Raw genomic sequence first — 27055 nt, 5'->3', positions numbered from 1 at the left:
CTTCACATGCTGGACAACAGTTTGGATCGTGAGTACTAGGTTTAACTGAGTTTAAACTAAAAATATATTATTTACTAGCAACACACACATAGCTGTCAATGTCAACATGTCATTCAACACGTATTATCAATGTTTTTATTGCTTTCATATAGTTATTCATTATTTTCTGACTAATTTGTGCTAAATGTTCACTTCAAAATGGACAATAGCTTAGCGTTAACTATGGAAAATGTTTTGAGAAACGATACAGCATGTAGAATATGCTTAGTTCAGGGCGAGGCCATGCAAGCCCTGTTTGTTGAAGGGACTGGTATCATTGAACAGATAGAATATTGTACTGGAATAAGAGTAAGTTAAACAAAGTATTTTTCCTTCAAACATAAGTTTCCGAATTACTAATACTGGACTAATTTAAAACTTAATTAATTCTTATAACTTATAATATATATAAAATAAGTTTCTAGTTGGAAAAATATCTGTTAATTTCCATTAGTATTTTATAACGTACGTGCTTATATCTATGATACATAGATAGTGCTAAAATGTAGTAGATCTAATTTACAATGTAGACTACTTGTTGTGATTGTATACATTAGTTTTAAGGTATTTATCTATGGGCCAATAGTTGCCTGAAAATAAATATTGTTCATTACTAAGTCTGCCGGTTCATTCGTAAGTGAAGTGACAGCAGCAAAAAAGAAAACTATACTTATTGTTTCCTTGTGGAGTTTATTTAGACACTATATTATAGTGTACTAGCAACCCACCCCGACTTCGCATGGGTTGACCAATTAAGGTGAAAGTCGCATGAAAATCCATTAAATGGTTTTTGAGTTTATTTTTGCCCTCATTAAAAACATGCCTTATGCCTTAAAACTGAATATTATTAAAGCTTATTTACAAACAAATTACTTGAGTATTCACTTACCTGTTAATAGGGAAACTCAAAATGTGTCATCACCATATACATCCACAACAAATTATAAAAGTAAACATTCAATAGATATAGACATAGACAACTACCAGAAACTGATTGCAACTTGATCAATAAAAAAAAATGTTTTTATTTTTATTCCAGCTCCTCAACGAACCAACCCTACCCTCACACATCTGCCCCCCCTGCCTCACCCACCTCTCCATTGCGCACTCTTTCAAATCCACCTGTCTGTCGTCGCACCACACGCTCCACCCGCACGCGCAGACGCTAGTCAACACTGATGTCAAGATAGAACGAGACGATGATTGGGTGAAGGAGGAAAGGAAGAGTAAGAGGGTCAAGATGAAGAAGGAGAAAGAAGACAGGTGAGGGTGCGTTGCTACTTAGCCTTAGGTTGCAGGTAATATTGTTGTCTTTTGCTCTTGATTACATTTTTGCCCCTTTCGTTAAGCCAACTTCTGCGCAAACCCGGAGCACAGCGCATACCTAAGATGTTCATAAATATTTGTAAAATTTTGTCTAGATATAGTTTGGCAACCCATTTCCGTCAGTAGAAAGGGACCTTTTACCACTTCCCAGAAAAAAACCTTTAAATTATTTATTGAATAGCCCCAACAAGCTAGACACCCAGTCCTTCACTTTAAACATAAATAAGCAATATTTGATTCTATTTTTACGAAGAGAAAGTTGAAAATGGCATAAGTGTTAGAATTTATAATTGTACACCTTCAAGAGATTAGCGCGTTTATTATGAAGCGCTTAAAAAAACAAATAAAAGGGTTTTAGTTAGCAACAGCTTTGGCCTTACGAAATACTCCTTCCAAAACCCTTGAAGGGGATACCGGGCCGGTCCCTGGTAGAAAAATGGCGGCAAATTTGAAAAAAATGTAGGTGGGAATGGTTTCCACCCATAGAAAATTTCAATTTTGCACCTCTTTCTAGTGACAAAGTGGGTTTGCCACAGAGTATATATATTCAATTTTTGTAATTACTGACCAATAATTAGCTTATCTGTTATTACCAAGGAAAAGGTGCGGTCCTAGATACTTTTTTAGACATGAAACTATTTTTATAAGCATGCCCCTTGCTGTTTTCAGTTTTTTGCATGAATTTAGAATTTTGTTACCTATTTAATAAAAATAAAACTGTTAACTATCGAAAGGTCGTATTTCTGCAGTTACTTTTATATTTCCGCAACCCAAACAAAACTAGTACAATTGAAATGAAACTGTTGGTGTTTTAAGTGTTTTATTATGAAATATTATCAGGTGCACTGAAAAAAAAAACTCCTGTGAAGATAAAACAATACAGACTGGTAACTCTCGCAAGCTCGTACGAGACTATTGCGTTTGTTACGATTTTGAGATCTATTTGCATATCTTAAAGTTGCTTATGCAAATGTAGAACTTGCAGAGATACGATCTTGCGAAGTTGCCAGTCATTTTTTTTAAAGCGGTAAGTATGTTATTCCGTATAATTTATCCTTTTTAGCTTTAATTGTACATTGCTCCATGAAATAATACTATTTAAAGGGATTATATAGCATATAATCAATTTAAAATAGGTACCTAGTTACATCCCAACGCTTCAATCCCTTTACAGAATTCGTGGTCAATGGGAGACTCCTGACGGGATGTATTTTAAATTCATTATATGGGATATAATCAGGGCCCTTATTCGACATGCTAAAAGTGACGTTTCGTGTTGATTTCCATTTGATGTGAGAAATATTGTGACTTGTCGAATTGCTATTATCACCACCTGTCAGTGAACAATATCCACACTAGAGGCGGGGCGTTGTACCGGAATAGTTTTTGGAACAGGTTATTTGTAATAGACTACTTTTAGCTTGTCGAGTATTAAAAAGTACGGACTTTGATTTCTGAAATAAAACAAATATGAAACTTTTATCACCTCGTACCTCCATTCTTACCGTTACTTTAGGTAAAATAAAATTTTGTTAACAGATGGTCGTCTCGGTGTCTGTTGTATCTAAAAATAATGTAATAATATATAACAAAAATATGACAATAGATTCATAGCCTTCACTCAAAACGTCACCATATTTCCGACCCTTACCGAAATAATAAGTCGATATTTGTATAAATAATCCTTATTTGTAAGACGCCTAAGCACGGCAAATACGTAAACTGCCTATTGGGGGTCATACTCGTAAAACTGGTATTTTAGACGTACTTTTGGTACGAGTAACAGAGACGTACTTTTGGTACGCAGTCCCAGCTCTAGTCAGGATTCTAGTTGTCAAATATAAGCGTGTCGAATACGTATTAGTTAACTGTCAAATGAAATTAGATCAACGGTAGACTTTTTTGTCGATGGGTATGGCTGCCATGTTTGGATTTATGACATTTAAAAGGGGATCCTAAGGCAGAGAGTAGTTTTACCTGTACGATTTTGATTCTTCTACTGGACGCAAGATGGAGTTAGCTGCCAAATTCCGATCAGGCTGACGCAACTAGGAAGAAAAAAGTTTTGTATGGAATTTGTTTCGCAAATCATTGCCAACGAAGAAAAAGAAAACGTCAGTGCTATTTATTCTGTCAAGTTTACGTCAAGTCTACTGTCAGCCTAATTGCTTTGTTTGTTTTGAAGGCTTCAATGTTTTGTTCGGGTATTTCGTGTAATTTCTTTATTATTTAGTGCAAAAATCGAAAATAGTCAACCGTGATCAGAGTAAAGAGCGAGTTTGTTACAATGCCAGCGAGAAAACGGTTTACTAAGTGTGAAATATGTGGCAAGCGAGCCAATCGAGAAACGAAAAAAGGGATTATTATGGCGAAATTTCCCTTGGATGAAGACTGGTAAGTATTGCTTTAGATACTTTTGACCTTATTTTGTTTGGGTCTGCAGGCTATAAACACATCGAAAATTAGATATTTTACATTATTTTTCGTTGTGAACTAGGGATGTACTATAACTATCGATAACTGTAGTTTTATTTTTATATCAGTGTAAATAATTAAATTAAATATGTGAAATTTCCTTAGAACTAGCATGCAATATGACCATAATTAATTCGTCGAAGATTAATAATGCATAAATTATCTATTACTTATGCATTAATGGTCATTAGTTAACATATTTTTTTTATCTAGTGATTATTTAATATATTAACCTAAAATGTAAGAAAATTAATCTCTGTTTTTATGATAAATAAAGAAATATTATAAGACATTATTACACAAACTGACTTAGTACTAAAGTATGAATGGCATGTGTTGTGGGTACTTAGACAACGATATATATATATATATATATATATATATATATATACCCACAACACATGCCATTCATACTTTAGTACTAAGTCAGTTTGTGCAATAATGTATATATATATGTACATAGACCTAATTTATAAGTATTTATAAATACATAGAAAATACCCATGTCTCAGAAACAAATATTCATGCTCAACACACTAATAAATGCCCGTTCCAGGATTTGAACCTGGGACCATCGGCTTCATAGGCAGGGTCGCTGCCAACAAGGCCAGACCCGTTCTCATGATTAACAGACATATAAATACATAAAAAGTTAAAGCATTGATAAAGGGTTGTTGATAACTAGATGCCGAAAAACATGATTTATAGATGCATATTAGCGCGAAATAATCAGTTGATCATCTCATTAGCAAACACATGGAATATAAACTGTAGATAAAGTCATGTTTTTCCAAGGCTGTATGTTTTCAGATGCAGGCAGTGGGCCAAATTAGTTGGGAACGAAGACCTGATACATCTTCCCATAGAAAAGTTACATTTATTCAAACATGTATGTGCACATAATTATGAAAATCAAGCATTTAATAAAATAAAAAACGACTTAAAAACTGTATTAAAATAATTCGGGTCCACATTAAGCCCGACCAGATAGTAGTCCAATTAAGAACTATCCACTATATAACATACAACTTAAATGTGGACTCGATGCTAACCTGATTTCGAGTACAAAATTTGTAGACAGGAGCCTATGTTTCAACCCTCCCCATTTTATCGATATCGATAAGAATCGTAAGCGTGTAGCGTACTACACTATTTAAATCGCTTATGTTGGTACTATGGTTCTTTGACAGTTCTTTGTCGTACATTTTGGTAATGATTTGCGAAACAAACTGATTCCACTCGCTAGTATGGAAGTCCCGTCTCTTAAAACGTAGTGATTATATATGCTCTTTGACAATGACATACAGTTGCGTCGATGTAGATCTATCATAAAACGTACATGTGACGCATGTGACAATTGTCCAGGATGAAAGAACTATCTTGACAATTAACATAAAGCAATACAATACCACAAAATGTCAACAAGAAAACAGATTTATTATAAAAATACAAATTATATACAAAATGGTCGTGGGTCCTAACCCCGGCTCTTAACAATGTGCATCTTGTAACATGTACCGATTGCTTTTCAGTAAAGTAAAATATATTATCATGAGGAAGATGGAGTAGCCCCAATAAGGTATATTTTCCCCTCTGGGTTAGAAGGTCAGATAGTAGTGAGACAGGGAGATATAGTGAAGAATGCGGAAAAAGAAGCATTTATTGTGTTGTTAGGCTAGTTCTTTTTTTCAAAATTTGAAAACGAACGCAACAGCATGCTTAAAGCCCCCTGTGAGTCAGAATCTGTTAAATTCAGGCTTAAGACGAAACAGGAGCTGAGCCCGTACACAAATTTGAGATTTTTAGGTAAAAGGTAAAAAATATCGCCGTCGCGCTGACGAGTGTGGCACCCCGTACCTAGCTAGAGACTATCCCTTGTGTGTGTACCAACAAACCAAATTTTAGACAAATATGATACGTCTTCTTCTTCTTTGTCGTTGTACTCTTTGCAGAGCGTCGTGGTCAACTGCTGATATCAGGCGCAGATGTTGCTTGCCGTAGGATTTCTCGCCATTTTTCGCGGTTGGGGGCCATTCTGGCAAATGCGTTCAGGGGACCCTTCATGGCAGATTTGATTTGGTCAGTCCATCGCATAGGTGGCCTTTTGCGCGGTCTTTTTCCGTTTGCTCTACCCTGCACCACTAGACGCTCTATGGAGTCGTTGTTCCTCCTCGAGACGTGACCGAAAAAACTGAGTATGATATCTTTACGAGAGTCGAAAGGCGCTGCTTGATACGGAGTTCTTTAAGGATGGAGACATTAGTCCGAAACTCGGTCCAGGATATCCCCAGCATTTTCCTCCAGCACCATATTTCTAGGGCGTCTATCGTCTTTTCCTCTGTCTTTCGGATAGTCCAGGTCTCCGCAGCGTATAAGAATATAGGAAAAACGAGGGCCCGTACAAGCCGAACCTTCGTGGTGTTTGTGACATTTCGGTGATACGTAGCCTATACGTAAAAACTAGCCAAGACAAATCCTTTATAATTTCAGGATTTTCTACACAGCAGAGAACATGGCACCCATATAGATCTCAATTCCGTTGTCGGCGAGTCAACAACGACACATATTCTTAATATTGAACTTAATTGGCTCTCATTTCACATTTATGTTTTAAATTAATTATAGGCATAGACATACCATATCCTATTGTAAGTACAAAGTTTCAGAGCAATCTAGCAAGTCATTTTAAAATGAGAGCGTAACTACATTTGTATGGAGAACCGAATTTGCTGCGGACGCACAATGTAGCATAATCGGATTAGGACCAACCTCGAAATCTCTGTAACAGTCATGAAATTTATTATGTATGTAAATTAAAGGCCCCTTTTTCATGCCCAAACCATTTAACATTTGGGGACCTCGAGGAATCCGAGCCATCTTGGAAAATGTGTACCATCAACACAACAGTCAACATTAAAACTTATTAAATTCTACACAAAAAAGTCCTCGATATCTTTGCAGAACAATACATCTTGTTATAGAGAATACTTTCTGAATCTAAGTTTAACGCTTATACACTTCCAGGGGACATTCTCTTAAAAGGAAACTCGGAGGAATATGAATTCTATTTTTAACTATACATTTGTACGTGGTCTACCCCAATATTAACATTTTACTCTACTGTGACTAAACCAGAAAGAAGGGTTATGGGTGTAAGTACTGATGATTCAGTACACCCAGTAGCTAGGTATTAGGATACTGGACGGATTTTTTTAAATGACGTATCGTTAAATTTCTCTTGCCATTCACAACCTACTTTTACTTGTTCTATTAAAGAAAAATCAATACAGCCGCCTTGAGAGGACTCCGAATATTAAATCATATTTTTTCTTCTAGCGCCTAAACTATTGAGCGGAGTACAGTAAAACAGACATCAGTAGATCCACAGTTAGTATACAAGTGCTATGCAATACAAAGTTACTAAAATTAACGGAAGAAAAAAGTTTAGGGCTAAATAATACGTCATTTAAAAAATCCGTCCAGTATCCTAAGGTACAGGCTGTCCTGAATCCTCAGTACTTATACCCATAACCCTACTTTCTGGTTAAGTTGCAGTCAAGTAAAATATTGATATTGGGGTAGATTATGTACACATGTATAGTTAAAAGTGGAATTTTTATTCTTCCAAGTTTCCTATTAAGAGAATATCCCATGAAAGGGTATAAGGGCTAAATCTGGGTTTAGCAAGTATTTTTTACAGCAAGATCATTTTTTTCGCAAAGATGTTTAAAACTATTTTATGTAGAATTTTATAAGCTTGAATGTTGCCTTACACGATTATTGAATAAAGAACGTAGATTTAGAGTAAAACGCGAATTTCTCCTGGATGGTCCACATTTTCCAAGATGGCTACGGTTCCTCGAGGTCCCCAAATGTCAAATGGTGTGGGCATGAAAAAGGGGCCTTTAAGGGGCGTATATACATACCAAATTTCATGACTGTTCAGACATTTCGAGTTTGGTCCATGTACGTAAACTGTAACTGTACTGCGGACTCAACCTTCACGTTATAATTTTTTAAGTATTAACGTTGACATAGTAACGAAAATAATAAACACGTCAATTGAAGTAAACAATATTATTATATGCAAGAAAATTTTGCAAAATAGGTACATTAATGATTAATATGTAAAACACCATTAATTATTGAATTAAAATTATGATTTTGTGTTAAAAAATATGAGACCAATTATACCTACAGCCCGATTACACGGGCTACATATTAAAAATGATTATCATGGAAACAGTAAATATACACAGGTGAACAAAGTTATAGTAAAATAGGTGCATAATTTCAGAGCTTGCCTGGCCCACCTGTACCACCTACCATGACCACGGCCGTCTCCTACTATTATTTTTTTCTAATACCTATGGCCTTACTAGCGAATAGTATTCCATGTTCTTGATCCAGAATTTAAACCCTTAACTACATATTTGTGGCACTTGGGGTTGAATTTGAAACTCTAGGGCACTAGCGTAGCTCTATGAGAGCGCCTTATATAGGCTTCTGGTGACCAGAGGATCAGCATTGTTAACCAGCGCGGAAATGCACCCAGCCTTCTGGGCACCCTACCGAGCGACCAGAATATAGGGCAAATATTTTATGTATACGTTTTTGACTTAAGTGTTTTTATCATGTTTTATATTTAAACTTACAGATGTCGAACTACCAGCAAAGTTTTTGAAGAGGTGTAGTTTTTATATTTCCTGGTACCATCGCGCACACTGTTAACTGTCCATCGGTGTACCTTATTACAAAAGGCATAAGATCCACCGATGGACAGTTAAGAGTGTTGCTGTTTGTACCAAACTGATACAGGAAATTGGAACATCAGTAAATAATCTACACCGAAGACAATGAAATATAGTCACATAATACTTTAATGTTTTATTTTATTAAAGAAATCGGTAAAAAATGTGTTAACTGAAAAAGATAAATTTTATTTTATTTGTAGCTGAATAACAAAATATGTATTTAATCTCCTTTTAACATAGGAATTCTCTTTGTGTAGGTACATATAAATAATAGGTACTTAGGTCTTGGTAAGTAATATAGACAGTACAGTAGGTCTTATCTTAATAATTTGAAATCTCATACATGCGTTCCGATATATCTGATGGCGACTGTACATACAATGGGGTCGCGTATACGAGTACAAAGAGCATTAAAATAGTTGTTGATAGACCAAGTGAGCGAGCTACTATGGTACCTATCTTTATATCAATTTTATGCATTATGTAATAGCGCAATACAGATTTTTTTTTGACAAATGTAGTATTATTTTTATAGTAATAAAGGTTATTCATGAACCATCTCGTAATTTAAAAAAAAACGGACTTTATCTCTAAATCATATGCCTTATATTTACAGATGTGTTAGGTTACAACTTGGTTCGTGAACGTGGTTTAGAAGCAACTTGAGACTGGGTGCGGAGTAAATTGCATCAATTTTTTTTACAATTTTGAGCGTTTATAGGAGAATATGTGGAGCGAGCATTATTCGACGTGTAGGTGTGGGTTCAACAAAAAGATCGCATGTCAATAGTTCTTTATTGTCGTTAAAATTCAATTAATAATCGCCTTTATCGACCATCAACTGTGTGGTCACTTTTTAATTGATTGACGTTGTCAGGTACAGTTTCACTACTCGCCGCCGCATTGTTCATAGCGCATTACTTATCCTATCGAATACAAGATGTCGCTGATTCCTGTAAACTTATGTTTAAAAAAAAAAGACGCTTTACTCTATGCCATATATTGTAGGAAAGGAAGGGTATTCCCTGTCGTACGTCAAAAAATCCAAGATGGTGCCCAAGCCCATGGACAAAAAAGTCTAGCAATAAAATCAACACTTGTCAAAATTTGACATTAGCAATCCACAGTCAGGTGACAATCAAATCAAACCGAACCACTTCGAGTTCAGAGCCATTTCAAACTATATAGTAGTAATAAACAAAGTTGATTTTTGTTTGATTATTTTTTCTATGAATGAGTTTTGATTGTTCCAAATGATAATATCCACAGTTGATAGAATCAACACTTGATACAATCAACATGCGATAGAATCAAGTGTTGATTTGATGTGGACGCGAAATTTGACAGTTGTGCATCTCGAATAAGGCCCCTGTTTACATAGTTTTATTTTCCGTTCCGTTGGTGGGTTGAGGAATGGCAGCCACCTAACACGTAAAACAAAAAAAAAAGTCATCGCCTCCCATTTGATACTTTATTTTATTTATTTTATTGATAAAAATGTTTACATGACATTACAGTTGAACCAATGCGTCACAAAACTTAGACTAACAGCAATAATAATTATAAGTATTAGCAATTATAAAACAATAATGGCACATTGACAAATTAAATTGGAACAGTTGAGCACCTAGCAACCATCGCCTCACAGAATCTCAAGCATTCACTATACACTGCCGTCCATCGCCAAGCAAATAGATCGCATTCAGGCGTCGATGCCAGGAGCGCATTGAGCAGTGAGAGGGCGCGGGGCAGCGGCGAGTTCCTGCGCGATACGGTGCGCGCCGGCGGCACGGCCAACAGGTCGCGTTGTCGTGGTCTGAGAGCCATTCTCGGTACGTCCGGAACAAACAGGCGCACGAGACCAGTTTGTCAAATGATAGTTCAGATGCTGTTGTTGGTTAAAAAAATCGTCAGCAGGTTATATCGCCGTGGTAAGAACATCAGCTGGTGGCATGAACATGTAAAAAAGAATCGCTGTACCTTTTATGATAGCAAAAACAAATCATGAAACGTTGCATGTAGATTTTCATCAGGCGTAATCGCCTAAAAAGCCATGAACGGATTACGCAATTTACACATTACACATACTTTGCCGCACATGAAGTGCTAGGCGCATATTTTTTACATGTTTATTTTACAGCTGACGGTCATTCCACCGCGATAGAACCGGCTGACGGGTTTTTAAGTTTAAAACAGCATCTGAACTATCATCTGATAAAGTGTCAGCCGGGAGGCGATGACTGACGTAATATGCTCCTGGCCCGCAGTCTGTAACTATCGCGTTAATCGAAGACAGCATTATATAAATATATTACCTGTTATGATGTTTGTAAATCTTCAACTAATTCCATTTTTATCTTTTAGAAATAAAAACAGAAAACCACACCAGGCTCGTGAATATATCTACACAGAAAACAATCGGACAATGTACGTAAATATTGGGAACAGTTTCACCGAACCAAGTATACCTTCGATCAGTTCCGACCGAATACCTGGCGACTCAGTCTTACGTGAGAAGACACCAAAGAAGAGATCCAAGAAGGGCTCCGCTGATGCCTCAAACTGGGAGATCAATAGAGTGAAGAAAGCTAGAGAATCCGGCAGAGCATATTTGAGTCAGAAGCGATTAAAAGGTATAAAAGTCGGGTTTGAAACTAGAAAGGAAAGAAAAATGGGACCGCCTTGCTGTTCTAACTTGTGTCGTAAAAGTGCGAAGCGAAGATGCGATATTATAAAAGACAAAGATAGAAAATACTGTTTTAACAAATTCTGGGGGCTAAATTGGACGGATAAAAAGCAGTACATAGTAGATTTAGTTGATGTAATTAACTGTAAAAAGGTGAATGGGGAGTCGAGAAGAACTAAGACTATAAAGTATAATTTGGAGGTCAATAATGAGTGCTGGCCGGTTTGTAAGAAGATGTTTTTGAATACGTTGAGTTTGGGCGAGAAGACGGTGTTGGGGTGGTTAGAAAAAGCTTGTGAGCAGGCAGCCATGAGTAACACGAATTGATGTATAAGTTAGAGAATGATCCTTACCTATACAAATGTTGTAAATTACTATCCTTAGGCCCAGCCTTACAAATGAAAAATCCATAATTTGACACTGAAATTTGAATCTATAATGCAAGGAAAGGAATGCAGTTACTTTTATTTTGTTTGAAAATTGAAGGAAACAAAGCAAATGCATCTCTGTTCCAATTGAATATGATTTAAATTCCATCGAACTGAATAAGTCCTTTAGATAGGACCTTAGGCCTTACGAGGATACCTTATAAAGTCCCCCAACGTGTCTGTCTGTGTGTATGTATGTTCGCGATAAACTCGCAAACTACTGAACGGATTTTTATGCGGTTTTCACCTATCAATAGAGGAATTCACGGGGAAGGTTTAGGTGTATAATTTGTTGTGTGGGGGTCGCTAGTAAAAGACAAATCAAATAAAAAACCATTGTCTGGCAACAAAGGAACATAGATACATACCTTACAGACAAACATACGTACAATAATTATACTCTAATTATGTACAGTCGCCATCAGATATATCGGAACGGGCAAGGTGCTCAAAAATATCTGAACACGCACTCTAACGCCTCGCCTTGACAATACAGGAAGTTCAGATATATGTGAACACCTTAGCCGCTCTGATACATCTGATGACGACTGTAGCTGTACCATAGTGCTTTTCTTGGATTTCTGCCCCGTAATGCCGTATGATGAGATCGCTCAAAATTTCGTTACATTTGGTTAAGTTTTGGAGGAGGAAACAGTCGAGTACGGGTCGTTTTTGAGATTTTTACGCAGAATTTTTCGCCTAACCTGGCGTTGTCCTTATCGCACACGACGGCCTACCACTCCAAGGGTTGTCTTAAGTAAGTTAGTAGTTAGTTAGTTAGTGAGAATGGCAGATACGAGTACTATTGACGCGTGGTCAGATCCGCTACTTTTGATGCTGACTACCTAGTATTACTTTCAATATTACTAACAGTTAATTGTATATTTGTAATGTTACCATTAAATCATATTCAATTTTGATTTGTTGTTTGCCTTATTTCCTGTCCTAAAGCCTTACTCCCTTTTTCATAAACGTCTACTACAGTTGACAAGCAATGTGTATACTAAATACTAACCTCCTTATTCATAAACGTCTACTAAAGTTGTCAAGCCGCTAATAATCGTTTGTCCTTTTCCGACGTATTGGTATGATGGAAAGGGACAAACGATTATTAGCGGCTTGACAACTTTAGTAGACGTTTATGAATAAGGAGGTTAGTATTTAGAATACACATAGGTATTTGATAGGTATACAATCCACGAGCCTGTAAGTAAATCCATGCTTGAAGAAATAGAACAGGGTCGCGAACTCGACACCCGAGAGTGACAATTTAGAATTTAACACAGAAATATCTACCGAGTCTATTACAATACTCACAAGTTCATAAATTATAGCTAAACCTAAGGGCCACCACACACTAGAGTGTCTCCCGAGCGTCAGCGTCTAGTCAACTCTATGGCTGCTGCTCGACACAACGTTTACGCAACAGTCATGATTTTAAAATATTAATTTAATTGTTTGGGTGATTATTAAGTTCGATTTGGTAATACTGGTATCGGGCTCTCTTCTCTATGCTCGAAAAATAAAATAAATACAAAGGAGGGTACTTAGAATAATGTAAAGACGCCTGGGTTGGAACGGGCAGAACGGAGTTAAGGGTCGACTGACGTGGTTGTGGCGGGGTTGTGAAGTGTAGTTTTTTAAAAAGGCATTACTGTGGATAAGTTAAGATTGGAGAAATAAATCATCATAGCAAATTAAGTGGTTAGTTTTGTTTCACAACTGCGCAGCCATTGTCCATAATGCCGACTAGACGCCGACGCTCAAAATACGTTAGTGTGTGGTGGCCCTAAAGGGTATTAATTTATTACTTATTAGGTAATTGTAGAAATGTGTAAGAAAAATCGTGTTTTTAAGCTAGGTGGCGCGGCTAAAAATCGTTAGCTGCCTCTCTATCGCTTCAATATGCAAGAGCGATAGAGAGGCAAACTAATTCAAATTTTTCATTATTGGCCGTAGGCCCTCTGGCTGTCAAAAATCGACGGTTAACAATCCAATTACCACAGATGGAGACAGACAGAAGGTACTTACATAGTAATTTAGTAAACAAGGCAGGTGTTCCGCGCCACTACTGGGAAACTTAACGAAGGGTAACTGACTATCCAAGCCCATCTATTCTACAATTGCAGTCCAGACCCAGACCCAGACCCGCCCAGCCCAGAACCAGACATCAAACCCCCCAAGTGCAAGCGGACTTACAAGAAGTCCAACGGTCGGCGACCTAAGAAATTCAAATTTAAGAGGCTGTGGTGTGTTTCGTGTGAGATAAAGTTTGATTCGAAAGAAGAAAGTGATGCACACAGGCTCGCTAAGCACCCGGAGGATCCTTGGATGTGCGAGGTAATGCGAATGGCAAACAAATTATACAAAGTGTAACAAAAATAGTGGGGATCCCTTCCAGGGCATATTCGGTATAGTGTTCTGAGTTCTAGTAAAAAGTAGAAGAAAAATTTTTTTGACACCAAAAAAATTCTATGTGCCAGATCGTCCATTTCCACCAATTCTCCATACAAAGGCCAAAAATTTTCCGCATTTGTTTTTACTTTTTTCTAATAAGAAAACGATACCGAATATGCCCTTAAATGGATCTCCATTATTTTTGTTACACCTTGAACATAGTTAAGGTCTGGAATGTCTGTATTTATCGTTACGTTAATTGATTCCAGGATATGTATGTTACGACATACATGTATATAGGCTAGCAACCCCAATTACTATCTAAAAATAACCCCAGTAGATCGGGATTAGATACAAGTCAAATGAATTTGGTGTTGCTGAGCTGAAAAGCATCTTCCCACCAACCCCTATACAATTTTTTAGCCGTGTTTACCGTGTTTGAGGACTTATTACTTCTTAGGTAGCCACCACGTTGGGTAGTTCGCCGATTTAAAAAAATCGGCTCTTTAAAGCCGTAACAGACGGGCTTACAGAACCGCGACGTTGGTCCGGTCAAAATATCTAATTCTCGTTCTCAGCTATAAGAGCTGCGTCCTTAACGGACATACGGCGGATTACCTTACACACGATCGAACAGGCCTCGGATCGCTTACACACGATCGAACAGGCCGCGAATCGGACTATGGTCGCGGTGCTGTACGCCCGTCTGTTACAGCTTTTAGGAGCCCCATACTTTGATACAGCTACCTCCTATTAATTGCACCCTTATTTAACACAAAAAATAACCAACTTTTTCTACTAGATATGCGGCAAAGTGTTTGCGCACCGCGGCTCCCACTACACCCACGTGCGCTCACACCTCCCTCCCCTCCACGGCTGCGCGCACTGCGACTACAAGACCTGGCACCGCCACGACCTGGTCAAACACCTGCGCATCCACGCCGGTAAGTTCTGCTACTGTCTTATTTATAAAAGAAACACCTAATGCTTCTGAAGCCTTTTAGTCCCACTCGCAGGAACCTCGAGAAAATATTAGGCCTCTTATTCATTAGCACCTCACAAATTTCAGCATCTTTGGTAAGCTGCGGGAACACCATAATTAATGTTTTATGCAAACCGCTTTATGTGCCTATTCTACAACACTACATGTCGCACAACAAGAGAAGGCATGATTGGCATGTAGCGACATGGAATAGATAATAGTACGAAGTACGGAATTCTCACTTTCTCTCAAAACAGATGTTCGACAGACAAACACGTTCTCTGTCGCTGTCCTCTCAGTCACATGACGCATTCTTTTTTCCACTCATTAGACTGAGCCTCAATACATACTTTTGCTGTGCATTTGCTACGTCCCGCAACACTGTCGACGCTGCTGTATGTGTCCCGTTTACACTACCTTACGAAGGTCGAGGACATCGTAAAGTATGTACGAGTCAAGTCCGGATTCGCCCTGAGGGTCACGAAGTTGGAATCTCGACACAATGCGAATTTCAATTCTTTTGTGGTGAGCGTTCCGAATGAACTTCTAGCGACCTTCACAAAGGAGGAAATTTGGCCGAAGCCGGCTGACACAGACGGGTTGCGGAATGCATCACAGCCATAGTGTGTGTTTTAGTTTTTAAGATATATTTTATGATATGTATGCTAGTTTTAAGGTATTTATCTATGGGCCCATTAGTTGCCTGAAAATAAAGATTTTCATTCATTCATTAATATCTGCTCCCAGTCGCGAGCCGAGCCCGCCCGAATAATTGAGTAAAATACCACTGGTAGCGGCCAGGATAAAGCCAATACTTTTTTCACTACTCTGGTCTGGCAAACCAAAAACCGACCTACCTACCTACTTATCCCTTTTTTTGGGTGCTAGTATTAGCGTAAGACAAAGACAGTTATGATTCTTTCTGTCTGTGTTTGAAATGAGACAGTTCGTTGCCAAACTATACCTAAATACCAACACGTTTTTTATTTACTCAGGTGTGAAGCAATACCAATGCACACAGTGCGCTCGGACGTTCCACACATCCTCCAACCTGGTGTCACACGTGAGGCGTCTGCACGACCGCGCGCGCCCGCACCAGTGCAGCCAGTGCCAGCGGCGGTTCTTTGACAAAACTAAACTAAGACGGCATATGGACAGCCACAACGACGTCAAACGGTAATTTGAGACCTATAGATACTGTACCTCACTTACACTCAGTGGCAGAGCGTGACTAATCTATACTCTGTATCTTAAGGTATTTAAATAATAGTAAACAAAAAATTAGTACATTTTCGGGTAGTTATAATATTTATTGGTTAACCAACCAAATACAAAACCACCTGGATCTGTCACTGAACGACCTGACTTTAAACCTACATTATTTGATCATGTAATGTTTTCATCTACACTCAACTGGCGTAAGGAGCTTTCTAAGCGTTTCTAAGAAAAAAATTTTGGGTGGATTATGGATAAGTTCCCTTTACATTTATTACGATATTACTTTTACCTAAATTTTTAATTGAATTGAACGTACCCTCAAGAAATACTATAAAAGTTTATGCTTAGTCATGTTTTTTAAAATACGTATATATCTGTTACTTTCTATAAATAAATAAACATATATATTTCAGACAATTAATAATCAATATTTTAGAAAATTAAATAACATTTAAAAACATACAATTATAGAAATTACATACAATTTTAAATTAAATGTAATAACATTTCATTAAATTTAATTTACTATTAAAACTAACATGTAGGAAGGACCAGTGCCTCAAAAGGCCACTGTCCCATCTATTTGCCAGGCTGTGACGGCAATCACACACCCTGCTAAACATTGCGAAGCGCGGCGTGGAAACCGTCCACGCTCGTGTCCGCAAACATTCCGGACGCGCTGGTCTCGCGACAGTTACAAGAGAACGCTATATAGTATATCATTCAAATGTGCATTTCCAGGTTTGAATGCGAAGTCTGTCATTCGTGCTTCACCCGCCGCTGCTATTGGAAGAAGCACCTGCAGAAGATGCACGGCATCACCGTGCCCCCGCAGCGGCCAGGTCGGCAGAAGGTCAACTTCTTAGTCGGCCAGGAGCTCATACAGGACAGTACCCCGGATTCGAAATGTGAGAAGAGTGCGGGGTTGACTTACTCCCTCGCACCTCGCTAGGAGTAGGGGATGAGAAGCTCTATACTGCGTAGCTTTTATTTACTCTCTGGCAACCCCACTGACTGAGCCATTATGAGCTATAATGCTTAATATTATTACCTACGTCACCTTTAACTGTGACAACTGAACCAGCTTACTGGCAGTAGTAGGATTGCACTGAGTAGGAGCTCATATATGTCAGTACCAAACTCGATATTTGAGAAGTGTGGGGTTGACTTACTCCCTCACATCGACTCGCTGCTCTGAGTGGAGAGCACTGGAGCTCCACCCTCAAAATGGGACAATGGGGTTGGCCGGTCGAAGCTATTTTCAGGTGGCGCCAGATAGCTCCCCCTGTCAATCGTACCTTCCAATTATTGTCCTTTTTTAATTTTATGACCTTGACCCTTTAAGCCATTTCCCATAGAACAAAACTAAAAACAGGGGATATCTACGCTGGTGGCATCTTTGAAAACCTTTGACAGTGCCTTCCCCATTAAAGCAGTACAGCTATGTCATACTTGGCAACCCCAGTGCATTAACCTTAAAATGTGACAACAGACTATCGATGCAGCGTAGCTTTTTCTCTCTGGCAACCCCACTGACTGAGAAGGAGGAGCTCATAATGGGCAACATTATTCCGTCACCCTTAAATGTGACAATCGCAGCATCTCCCTGGCAGTAGTGCGATTGCACTGAATAGGAGCTCATATCTAACAGTACCAAACTCGACATGTCAGAAGAGTGTGGGGTTTACTTACTTCCTCGCACGCTGCTCTGAGTAGAGGGCTCTGGAATGTAACAATGGGGTTGGCTGGCGCCAGTACAGATCCCCCTGTCAATCCTACCGTTTTTTTTTTCAAATTGTATGTTATGGCCTGGACGCTAAAGTCTGTCAAGCCATTTCCGTCAGTAAAAAAAAAGCGGCAAATTTAAAAAATGTAGCCCCGAAGGGTTATCGTCCTATATAACATTTCGAAATTCGAGCTTTTTTCGACTGTCAAAGTTGTGTGACAGAATATAAATTGCTAAATCGTTTAAGCAAAATCCCATAAAACAAAACTAGAAACAGGTACACAACCTATGATGGCGCCATCTATGAAGACCTATGACAATTGGCTTCCTAATTGATGCAGTAGGTTTAACTGATAGCTTGCCGTCATATATAGAGATAAGTGATCTTAGGTTACGTCGACTATAAGTAAGGAAGTAGGTCATGCAAGACACAGTTACTGCGCAACCAGCAATTTGACAATTGAATGTATAGTTTTGCTGAACTATCTGTCTTTGAAAACAAGTAAAACCGAAAACGGGGTTGCCAGAGAGCGGGACATTGATACAGCGTCAAAAATCACTTTGCTACTCTGTTTACTTACCCATTATTGTTTTGTTTTATTTATTTAATCTTTATTGCACAAAAGAAAATACAAACGTACGCGGCGGACTTAATGCTACAAGAGATTCTCTACCAGTCAACCTCCGGGCAAAGCAGATAACTTGAAGGCGGTGCAATGTCATGTTGTAATTACAAAACAAAGTAGGTTTGTTCGGTTTGTTGTATTCATTTGACACTTATTAATGGCTGAAGTGTTAAATGAAACAAAAACCTTTCCGAAACAATGAAAGGGAAGAAAACACTAAAGGCTTGTTGCCAAATATAGTTTAAAGCAATGAAATATGAACATCGTTCCAAGAAAACGGAATAATTTACTTATTAAATAGTCTATGTTTAATTTTATCTCCACTTATTTCTTATTTCATTTGTAAATAACATAATAAAATACGCCGTACGGGTAAGTCGCGTATCACTTCATACAAGAATCAGGAAAACAAGACCACATATTTCACCTTAATCCTTTGAACGCCACGCTCGTGTGCGGCGCGGCGGCTCATCGTGAACCTAGTCGGAATGGAAGAAGGTTGATGAAGGTTGACCATGTGCCACACGGTACAGTGTCAGTTGTCAATATTGACTACTGATAATAATTAAAAGTAGGGGAGAAATGGTATAAAGCTATGGAAACAATGCAAATGGAGATTTCAAAACCCGGTTCCTTCATGCCACTTCTCTCCTAGCATATCCTTTAGCTCGAAAACGACAAAAATGGCAATTTTATGGGACACAATGTTATAATTAGTTATTGTTATACTAAAATGTACATTATTTTATACATTACCGATGGAATATATTTATATTAAGTTAAATGTGTTTTTTTACAAACCTTGTTGCAATGCTTAGAAATATAGGAAAAGTGGTATAAGTCACTGTCCGGACTTGAACTCGCTACTCTGGGATACCAGGCAACCCCACATTGGATGTTGTGCACATTACTACCGCCACTAATACAGAATGGGCAAATAAGAGTAATACACCCCTTGTTTTTAAATTTTATTCATATGTGCAAAATTTATTAAATATTTTTCCTAAATATATTATTCAGAGTTGGCAATTGTATACGGAAAATAATTTCTGCCAAATGTCTACCGCTAGCAGCAAGCAATTTTTTCGCTAATGTTTGTGTTGCTTAAAACACATTGTTTGATCGATTACTTTCGAGAAAAAGTGATTGGCGCTCAAATTCCCCAAATTTTACAGCTCCGGACTTATTTCTGTGGGGCTATCTAAAATTAAGTGTTTATGCTAACAAGCTGATGAATCTTAAACAGTTAAAACCGACTATCCAACACAAATTTACTAAGATTACGCCGATAATATGCGAAAATATGCTGACAAGTGGGATGATAACGGCTTACATTTCCCTGATGTTAGTGGTGGACATATGTCAGACATTATGTTCCATTTTTAAAATAATACTTATTAATCTTTGAACTTAATATAGTTAAAATTTAAAAACACAATGTATACTTCTTATTTCAGATGACCGGTCTGGCCTAGTGGGTAGTGACCCTATGCCTATGCCTAGGCCTATGAAGCCGATAGTCCCGGGTTCAAATCCTGGTAAGGGCATTTATTCGTGTGATGAGCATGGATATTTGTTCCTGAGTCATGGGTGTTTTCTATGTATTTAAGTATTTATAAATATTTATATATTATATATATCGTTGTGTAAGTACCCTAAACACAAGCCTTATTGAGCTTACTGTGGGACTTAGTCAATTTGTGTAATAGTGTCCTATAATATTTATTATATTTTATTATTTATTTATTTGCCCATCCTGTATTACTAGTGGTTCTGTGAGCTGTAGACCTCGCGTTAAGCTTAGAAAATGTAAAAGTGAAAAATACTTTCTTCGTTAAGTCGATATCACAGTTAACTCACAATGATCTTAAGCGCCATAGACGCTATTGGCGCTTAAGTCCTTTATGCCAATCTCCGCATTTGATAATTTTCCTAAATTTCCTTTCCTGGATCGGCAAATAATTCTATTTAATCATAGAATATGATTACATTTTACGAGTAACTGTTATGAATTGCGACCTGTAAAGGAGAACATCCAGACATACGAAAGCAGAATGCCCGAGTTAAACGGAGACTCCCTAACGCTACGGTCAATAACAGTGAAAGTTACTCTGTCTGTTCTTCTGTTACCTCTTCACGCTTAAACCGCTGAACCTATTTAGATGGGATTAGGGACGGAGCTAGAGGCCCGAGAAAGGATAGTTTTTATAGGTATGGGCATGTATGGGTAAGGATAGTAACCATCAAGCTGCTACCAGCGGTAACAGCTGGGATTTTTTCCACCTTCTTTTTACCAGTGGTAACACTGGTAACTACTGGGAATTTTTTCCCCAATAGTTACCACTGGTAAAAGGTGGGAATTTCTTTTCCCCGTAGTTACCTCAAAAAAAATGTTAGAGCTCAATATAAATAAAAACAGTATAATAGTATTGTATAAATATAAACTAATTTAATAAATAGTTATAAGTCGATTAGTGTTTCAGTAAACTGCCTTAAAAAAAACAGTTTTAGCGGTATATGTGCAAAAACTAATATATCATCGAGGAGAAATTAACGTTTGGATGAAATGTATCAGATTAAATATAATTTGAATTAATTATACGAATAAACAAAAAAATCTGTCTAAATCGACTATTTTTGATCACTTTAAGGCAGTTTACTGAAACACTAATCGACATATCATTGTTTATAATTAATCTACAATATTTACACTGTTTTTAAACTTTAACCAAATTTTGGTGGTAACTACTGAGAAAAAATCCCAGTAGTTACCACCAACTTGGTTTGCTATCGGATTTTTTTCCCCAATAGGTACCACTGGTAAAAGGTGGGAAAAATATCCTAGTAGTTACCACTGGTAACAACTTGGGGATAACTAGTGGGAATAACCCATTTTTATAAAGCATAATCAACACTATCCCACCCAGGCGAAGCCACGGGCATAAGCTATTATTTTCATATATAATGTAGGCAAATGAAGTTACCCATCACACTACCTAAAAAAAAAACACTGAAGTTATTTAAATATTTTTATTTAAACAAATCTAAATAAATATCAATGGATACCTATTGACACTCAATGTAACATTTTCTTAACACAATCTTATACTGATATCTAATTCCGCTTTGAAGACTTTCCGGAAACAATTTCATCAGGACGACTTGCAGCTTACATATTTATTAATTTAGACAGCACTGCTGCATCTGTAACAAATGCAGTTTTATTACAAGCTTTTATTTAAGTGTGTGGGTCAAATCTTGGAAGCTAAATCTGACCCACTTACCGATTCCCGATTGAGTTGAAATTTTAATTTTGTATTACGTACCTTAAATCGGATGCTATTACAATATTGTGCAATCGAGCTGATATGATAACGGAGACAGGAGGTGGCCATGGGAACTCTGTGATAAAACAACGCAAACTAATTGTGTTTTTCGTCCCGTGGAAAGAAAAGTACAAGTCAGCTGTACTCGTATAAAAGCTTGTACCTTTTTTTTGCCAAAACCTTATTTTTTAACTTTAGGTACTTGGTGATCGTTTATTAGAGTAATTCAATAAATATATCTGGACGCCAAACAAACAGTTAAATCCGATCGCTATTCAAATTGCAAGCAACATATTATGTAGACATTTGGACTCAAACATAACTAACTAACTATTGTGGCGCAGTGATCCAAAGAGAGTCTTGGCCTCCAAAACGAGAGAACGCCAGCTGTCCCGATCCTGTGCCACTTGGGCTCAAACATGAGGGAACAAATTCATATTTAACGGACCTCCGTCCGTTAACGGCCTGTACAATCGTCACCGATAATCGGATGCGATTTGTAATACATTGTGGCATTTTTTCTAACGACTGAATTCGTTGCTCCAACTTAGCCGGCAATTAACTAAAATCGCATTTCATTTGCTGCAAGGTCTGTTAAAAGCCTTCAAACATCTGTCCAACTGGCGGTGAGAATGCAACGATCGAGCCCTCGCCTATAAATAGTTTGTCACCGTGGCTATTTACTTACACTACCAGCGGATTTTTTTAAAAGAGAAAACTCGCAAACAAAACTAGAGCTTTTTGCTTTTTTGCACACTCACTGACAACACGGCAATGCTACTTTTCTCAAACATGGTCGGAAATGGTCGCACCCGGTAACGCGTGTAAAAAACAACTTTCCTCTCTTGTTGCACAAATAACTAATATTTATGATTCATTTTTGTCCGCTGCGCACGAGGCGCTGGGATAAAAATTGGGCACTTTGTGCGTCTTCGCTTTACGAAGAAAAAGTTTTCTTCGTAAAGCGAAAGTAGGTTTGTTCAACCTGCTGACGTGAAAAAAATATTATTGTCCGCCCGCAAATGACGAACTTCGATTATCGCGGTTATAGCCCTACACGCGTTACCGGGTGCGCGGTGCGTGCAACATCTCGCGAAAGTAACGATATTCGCTATCCATGATGTAGGTACATAGTTTATACAGTGTTGTATTTCCTTACATGTTTGAAAAAAACCGGGCAAGTGCGAGTCGCACTTGCCCGGTTTTTTCAAACACTCGCACAGGATGGGTTCCGTACCATCTCTCATCATCATCCCATCATCTATAAAAACGGTCACCCATCCAAGTACTGACCCCGCCCGACGTTGGTTAACTTCGGTGATTGGATGGAAAGAAATATTTATTTTATTCTGTTTTTAGTATTTGTTATTATAGTGACAACAGAAATACATAATCTGTAGAAATTTCAACTGGCTAACTATACGGATCATGAGATACAGCCTGGTGATAGACGGACGGACGGACGGACAGCGGAGTCTCAGTAATAGGGTCCCGTTTGACCCTTTGCGTACGGAACCCTAAAAAGCACTATGTATGCCTCTGTTAAAACAGGCATTTTCCATCCCTTGTCAACAATGTATACTATTACATCATATCATTAATACGAGTATTGAACCTGCATTAAAGACTGAACAAAGAACGCGAGACGGGCACCGCCTGCAGAGTTATGATTGACGATAGCGTGTCTCGCCAGGCGCCGGGTTTCTTCGTCGAATTGTCCTGCTCCAACATCGCTGGATCTGCGAGACAAACGATACTATTGTAAAGGCTGGACTGTGAAAGATGCTCCGCCTGCAGAGTTATGATTGACGATAGCGTGTCTCGTCATGCGCCGGGCTTCTGTTGTAAGTTGTCCAGCTCGACAAGCGCCGCCAATAAGTGCTTATACGGCTCTGAACTCAGTAGAATCTACTAAGTTGTATTAAGTACTTGGTATCTGGGGGCACGGCAGTGCCCCCACCAAGTCGAGCAAAAAAGCATCACGGCCGTACCATCCTTTTCTCGAAGCAATTCAGACCATTTTCGACCCCCTGTAACTTCGTTGTGGATAAAACTAGAAGACTGAATTTTCAGTAACCATGCAGGCATTGTAAAGACACGGTATATTTCAAATTTCATTCAATTTGAACCAGTATTTTAAGAATTATAACGGGTCAAATTTCTTAATTTTGTCACTCACTGACTCACCGATCATCAAAATTCTAAGGCACTTCTAGCAGACCTAGAAGCTTCAAATTAAATTTGGAATATAAGTAGTGTTTGGTGAATCAAGGAAAAACTAAAAAATCTAGAAAAGACCGCAAAGAAAATTAAGCCCATACAGCCAAGTCTTTAGTTATTAAATTTTTCAATATTGGCTTTATTCGTAACGATGTATTATTTATTTCGTTGCTGGTAGATATACATATATACAATAAGTAGAAGGTACCGAAAAGGAAAAAAGTAGAACTGTCTACAAAATACAAAAAGAAATGAGATCCCATCAAAAACAATACTTGTCAAAAAAACCAAGTCTCGCAACTCAGTTGTTCTGCGGTAAAAAGTTGTGAGATCCATGTAATACCAAGTCGGTTATTAATTTATTCAGTCTCTACTTAAGCAAATAATTAATAGAATCAGGCGTTACTTTGCGGAAATCCATGCTAATTAAAACAAGAAATATTACTTTGCTAATCCGCGAGAAAATAACGTGTTAGTCAATCAGTGCTAACCCGTTATACTTACTTGCGTATTTTTACATGCACTTAATGTTCCCACCCTCCCTCCGCAAAAATAAATACGCAAATAAATATAACAACCTACCACCAAAAGTACAAAACTCGACACGTGTTTCGCCTCTCTACGAGGCATCCTCAGGAGATGCTGGAGATGCTGACGGTCTGACACCCGACAACTGACACTGGTCTGTCTATTGTATATAAGTAATATTTCTTGTTTTAATTTTTCTCTACTTAAGCGACTTTCTGTCTTAATCTTAATACGTCCAGTCTCTAAGACCACGATCGTGGTCCATAACAATTGAAAATCAATCTCCGTACTCGAAGCATTAAGTTGTTACGTAATAATTAACAGCATCTTATAGTGACGCATATCAATATTAAAATTCTTTAATGTTTTATATAAATATATTGAGACTTGGCCATCGCCTGAAAACACGTGTAAATTCAATCGCCTGAAAACTCATGTAAATTCAATTATTTAGTGCGATGGATTATGGACCACGATCGTGGTCTTAGAGACTGGACGTATTAAGACAGAAAGTCGCTTAAGTAGAGACTGAATAAATTAATAACCGACTTGGTATTACATGGATCTCACAACTTTTTACCGCAGAACAACTGAGTTGCGAGACTTGGTTTTTTTGACAAGTATTGTTTTTGATGGGATTACTTTAACAGGTAAGTATTGTGGCGAGGCTGCTACCAGCCGTTCATGGACATCGCGCAGTCATGTTTTGATGTCTGTAGTTAGACTATAGGCACAAGTGTATATAATGTGCCTCCGGGCAGCTGTGTGCCTCCCAGAGCTCAGTGATGGTCGTAAGCAGCACGCAGTTATTCTCTGAAGTTTGTAGTTAGGCAACACAGGTAATACCAGACAAGTTTTGCGGCGAGTTTGCGACGTAATGTGCCTCCCAGGGCATGCAGTGGATCTCCCATGGCACGGTGATGGTAGTGAGCAAAGCGCGTAGTCTCTCAACGCGCACGAGCTGCGTTATGCTTCCTGTGCTTGCTCGTTGCATGTCTACAATACAAAAATTCTTTAACGCACATCCATAATGGAAACGGTACCTACACGGTATATCTAACTATGGTAGATTGGCTATCGGCCGGAGGAGTACTGATTGACATACATCATATCATATATATATATATCGCTCTAACACGCACATCCTAATAAGTACTATTTTAGGCGTGATAGTGTCGTACCAAATACGTAGTTACGAGTAGAAAGAACCCGATAAATATAATTATACTTACACCGATTCCTTCCGTTATGAGGTGCATTACGAGTGAATTTTAATGCCACGAATTGGAATTTTAAGTGTCCAATACAAGTCCAATATAGCAACTATCAAGATCGACAGTAATATAAAACATGGGACGAAACCGAGGCGGTTACACAGACGGGAATCATGCACCGGGATTTGAACTTACTTGCTGGACGCGCCACGTTGGTTGATTTTATTTCGTGTTTACCGTGTAGTTTTCCACTTACCTTTAGCAATTTGTAATTCGTAAATAAGATTAAATAATATTTTCACAAGGAAACGAAAACACTAGTTTTTACAGTTTTTATGACAAGTAGGTGGTTTTTTTTCGCTTTTAATTATTACATGCTAAAGGAGGTCCTTATATTTTTAAATTTCAAATGAGTTAAAATTCTACAGATCATAAAAGATGTGTGTAGTCTGTGGTTTATGTTTATTAACATTAAGTATGGAGTGTGGAATAAAAAAAGGAAAATCTCTATGTATGAAAAGAGTACATCAAAATACAGCGAAATAAAATGTCATAGACCTAGTAATTATATAGATGTGCTATACACGTGCGCCCATGAGGGACAGAACATACACAATGCGACAAATTAAATATACGTTTCATCTATATATTATTATACCTCTATGGTTCATGTAATCCATGAGCCTACTTAGCGCCACGGAGAGATTAGGAACTATTATTTAAAGCTGAAAGCTAGGTACTTTTGCAATAATTATGCCATAAGAGATTTTTACTCCTTTTAATTACACGTTTATTACGTCCAAAGGCGCGCAGAGCAGCGTTTGATGAGGTAGCCGGGGTAGATGCGGCAGTGCGTGCGGGGAGCGTCACCTATTTATCACCTAACAGCACAGTATTACTTCTCACATATGGAAGGTAGAGGCAAGGAACAATGGTGCCTTTCATCCGAATTAAGTAGTAAGTTCTACTTTTCATTTCGAATACGAGGAAAGTAAAATACATGTGCATTAAAAAACACGGCTAAGTATAAACTTGAGTAGTATTTCTTGAAGGTAAAAATATCGTTATTTATGAAATGGGGAGTTAATTGTCAGAATGGAAACTGTACAC

At 38.0% G+C, this 27055-nt stretch overlaps 1 protein-coding gene and 1 long non-coding RNA gene across 3 annotated transcripts; one reads left to right on the top strand and one right to left on the bottom strand.

The window, feature by feature from the left end:
* Positions 1 to 83: 83 nt before the first annotated feature.
* Positions 84 to 19441, top strand: LOC133531622 (zinc finger protein 32-like). 2 transcript variants are annotated; one of them, XM_061869936.1, is made up of 6 exons: positions 85 to 348; positions 1079 to 1302; positions 13838 to 14048; positions 14908 to 15049; positions 16083 to 16263; positions 17047 to 19441. In XM_061869936.1, the coding sequence occupies exons 1-6, from the start codon at positions 199 to 201 to the stop codon at positions 17255 to 17257; spliced, it is 1119 nt and encodes a 372-aa protein (XP_061725920.1). In that variant the 5' UTR covers positions 85 to 198; the 3' UTR covers positions 17258 to 19441. The 2 variants fall into 2 exon arrangements, with proteins under 2 accessions (XP_061725921.1, XP_061725920.1); XM_061869937.1 differs by lacking the exons at positions 13838 to 14048; positions 14908 to 15049; positions 16083 to 16263; positions 17047 to 19441 and adding an exon at positions 10959 to 12628 and having other exon boundaries at positions 84 to 348.
* A 2232-nt stretch (positions 19442 to 21673) lies between these two features.
* LOC133531806 (uncharacterized) lies at positions 21674 to 26597 on the bottom strand. The gene is made up of 4 exons (XR_009801600.1): positions 26202 to 26597; positions 25578 to 25727; positions 23599 to 23722; positions 21674 to 21861 (listed from the first exon to the last, which is right to left on the bottom strand). It is a non-coding gene; the product is annotated as an uncharacterized LOC133531806 (long non-coding RNA).
* Positions 26598 to 27055: the final 458 nt, after the last annotated feature.

The sequence above is a fragment of the Cydia pomonella genome, chromosome 25 (genome assembly GCF_033807575.1).
Source record: "Cydia pomonella isolate Wapato2018A chromosome 25, ilCydPomo1, whole genome shotgun sequence".
Taxonomy (NCBI): domain Eukaryota; kingdom Metazoa; phylum Arthropoda; class Insecta; order Lepidoptera; family Tortricidae; genus Cydia; species Cydia pomonella.
The sequence above is the reverse complement of the archived record's forward strand: the minus strand, read 5'-3'. Positions and strand labels throughout refer to the sequence as shown.

Bases quoted from the DNA above. Each gene is read 5' to 3' on its own strand.
- LOC133531622 (XM_061869936.1), top strand. From the start codon at position 199: ATGGACAATAGCTTAGCGTTAACTATGGAAAATGTTTTGAGAAACGAT. The intron at 1,303-13,837 runs GTGAGGGTGCGT...CTACAATTGCAG, and splicing joins AAGAAGGAGAAAGAAGACAG to TCCAGACCCAGACCCAGACC. The intron at 15,050-16,082 runs GTAAGTTCTGCT...TTATTTACTCAG, and splicing joins ACACCTGCGCATCCACGCCG to GTGTGAAGCAATACCAATGC.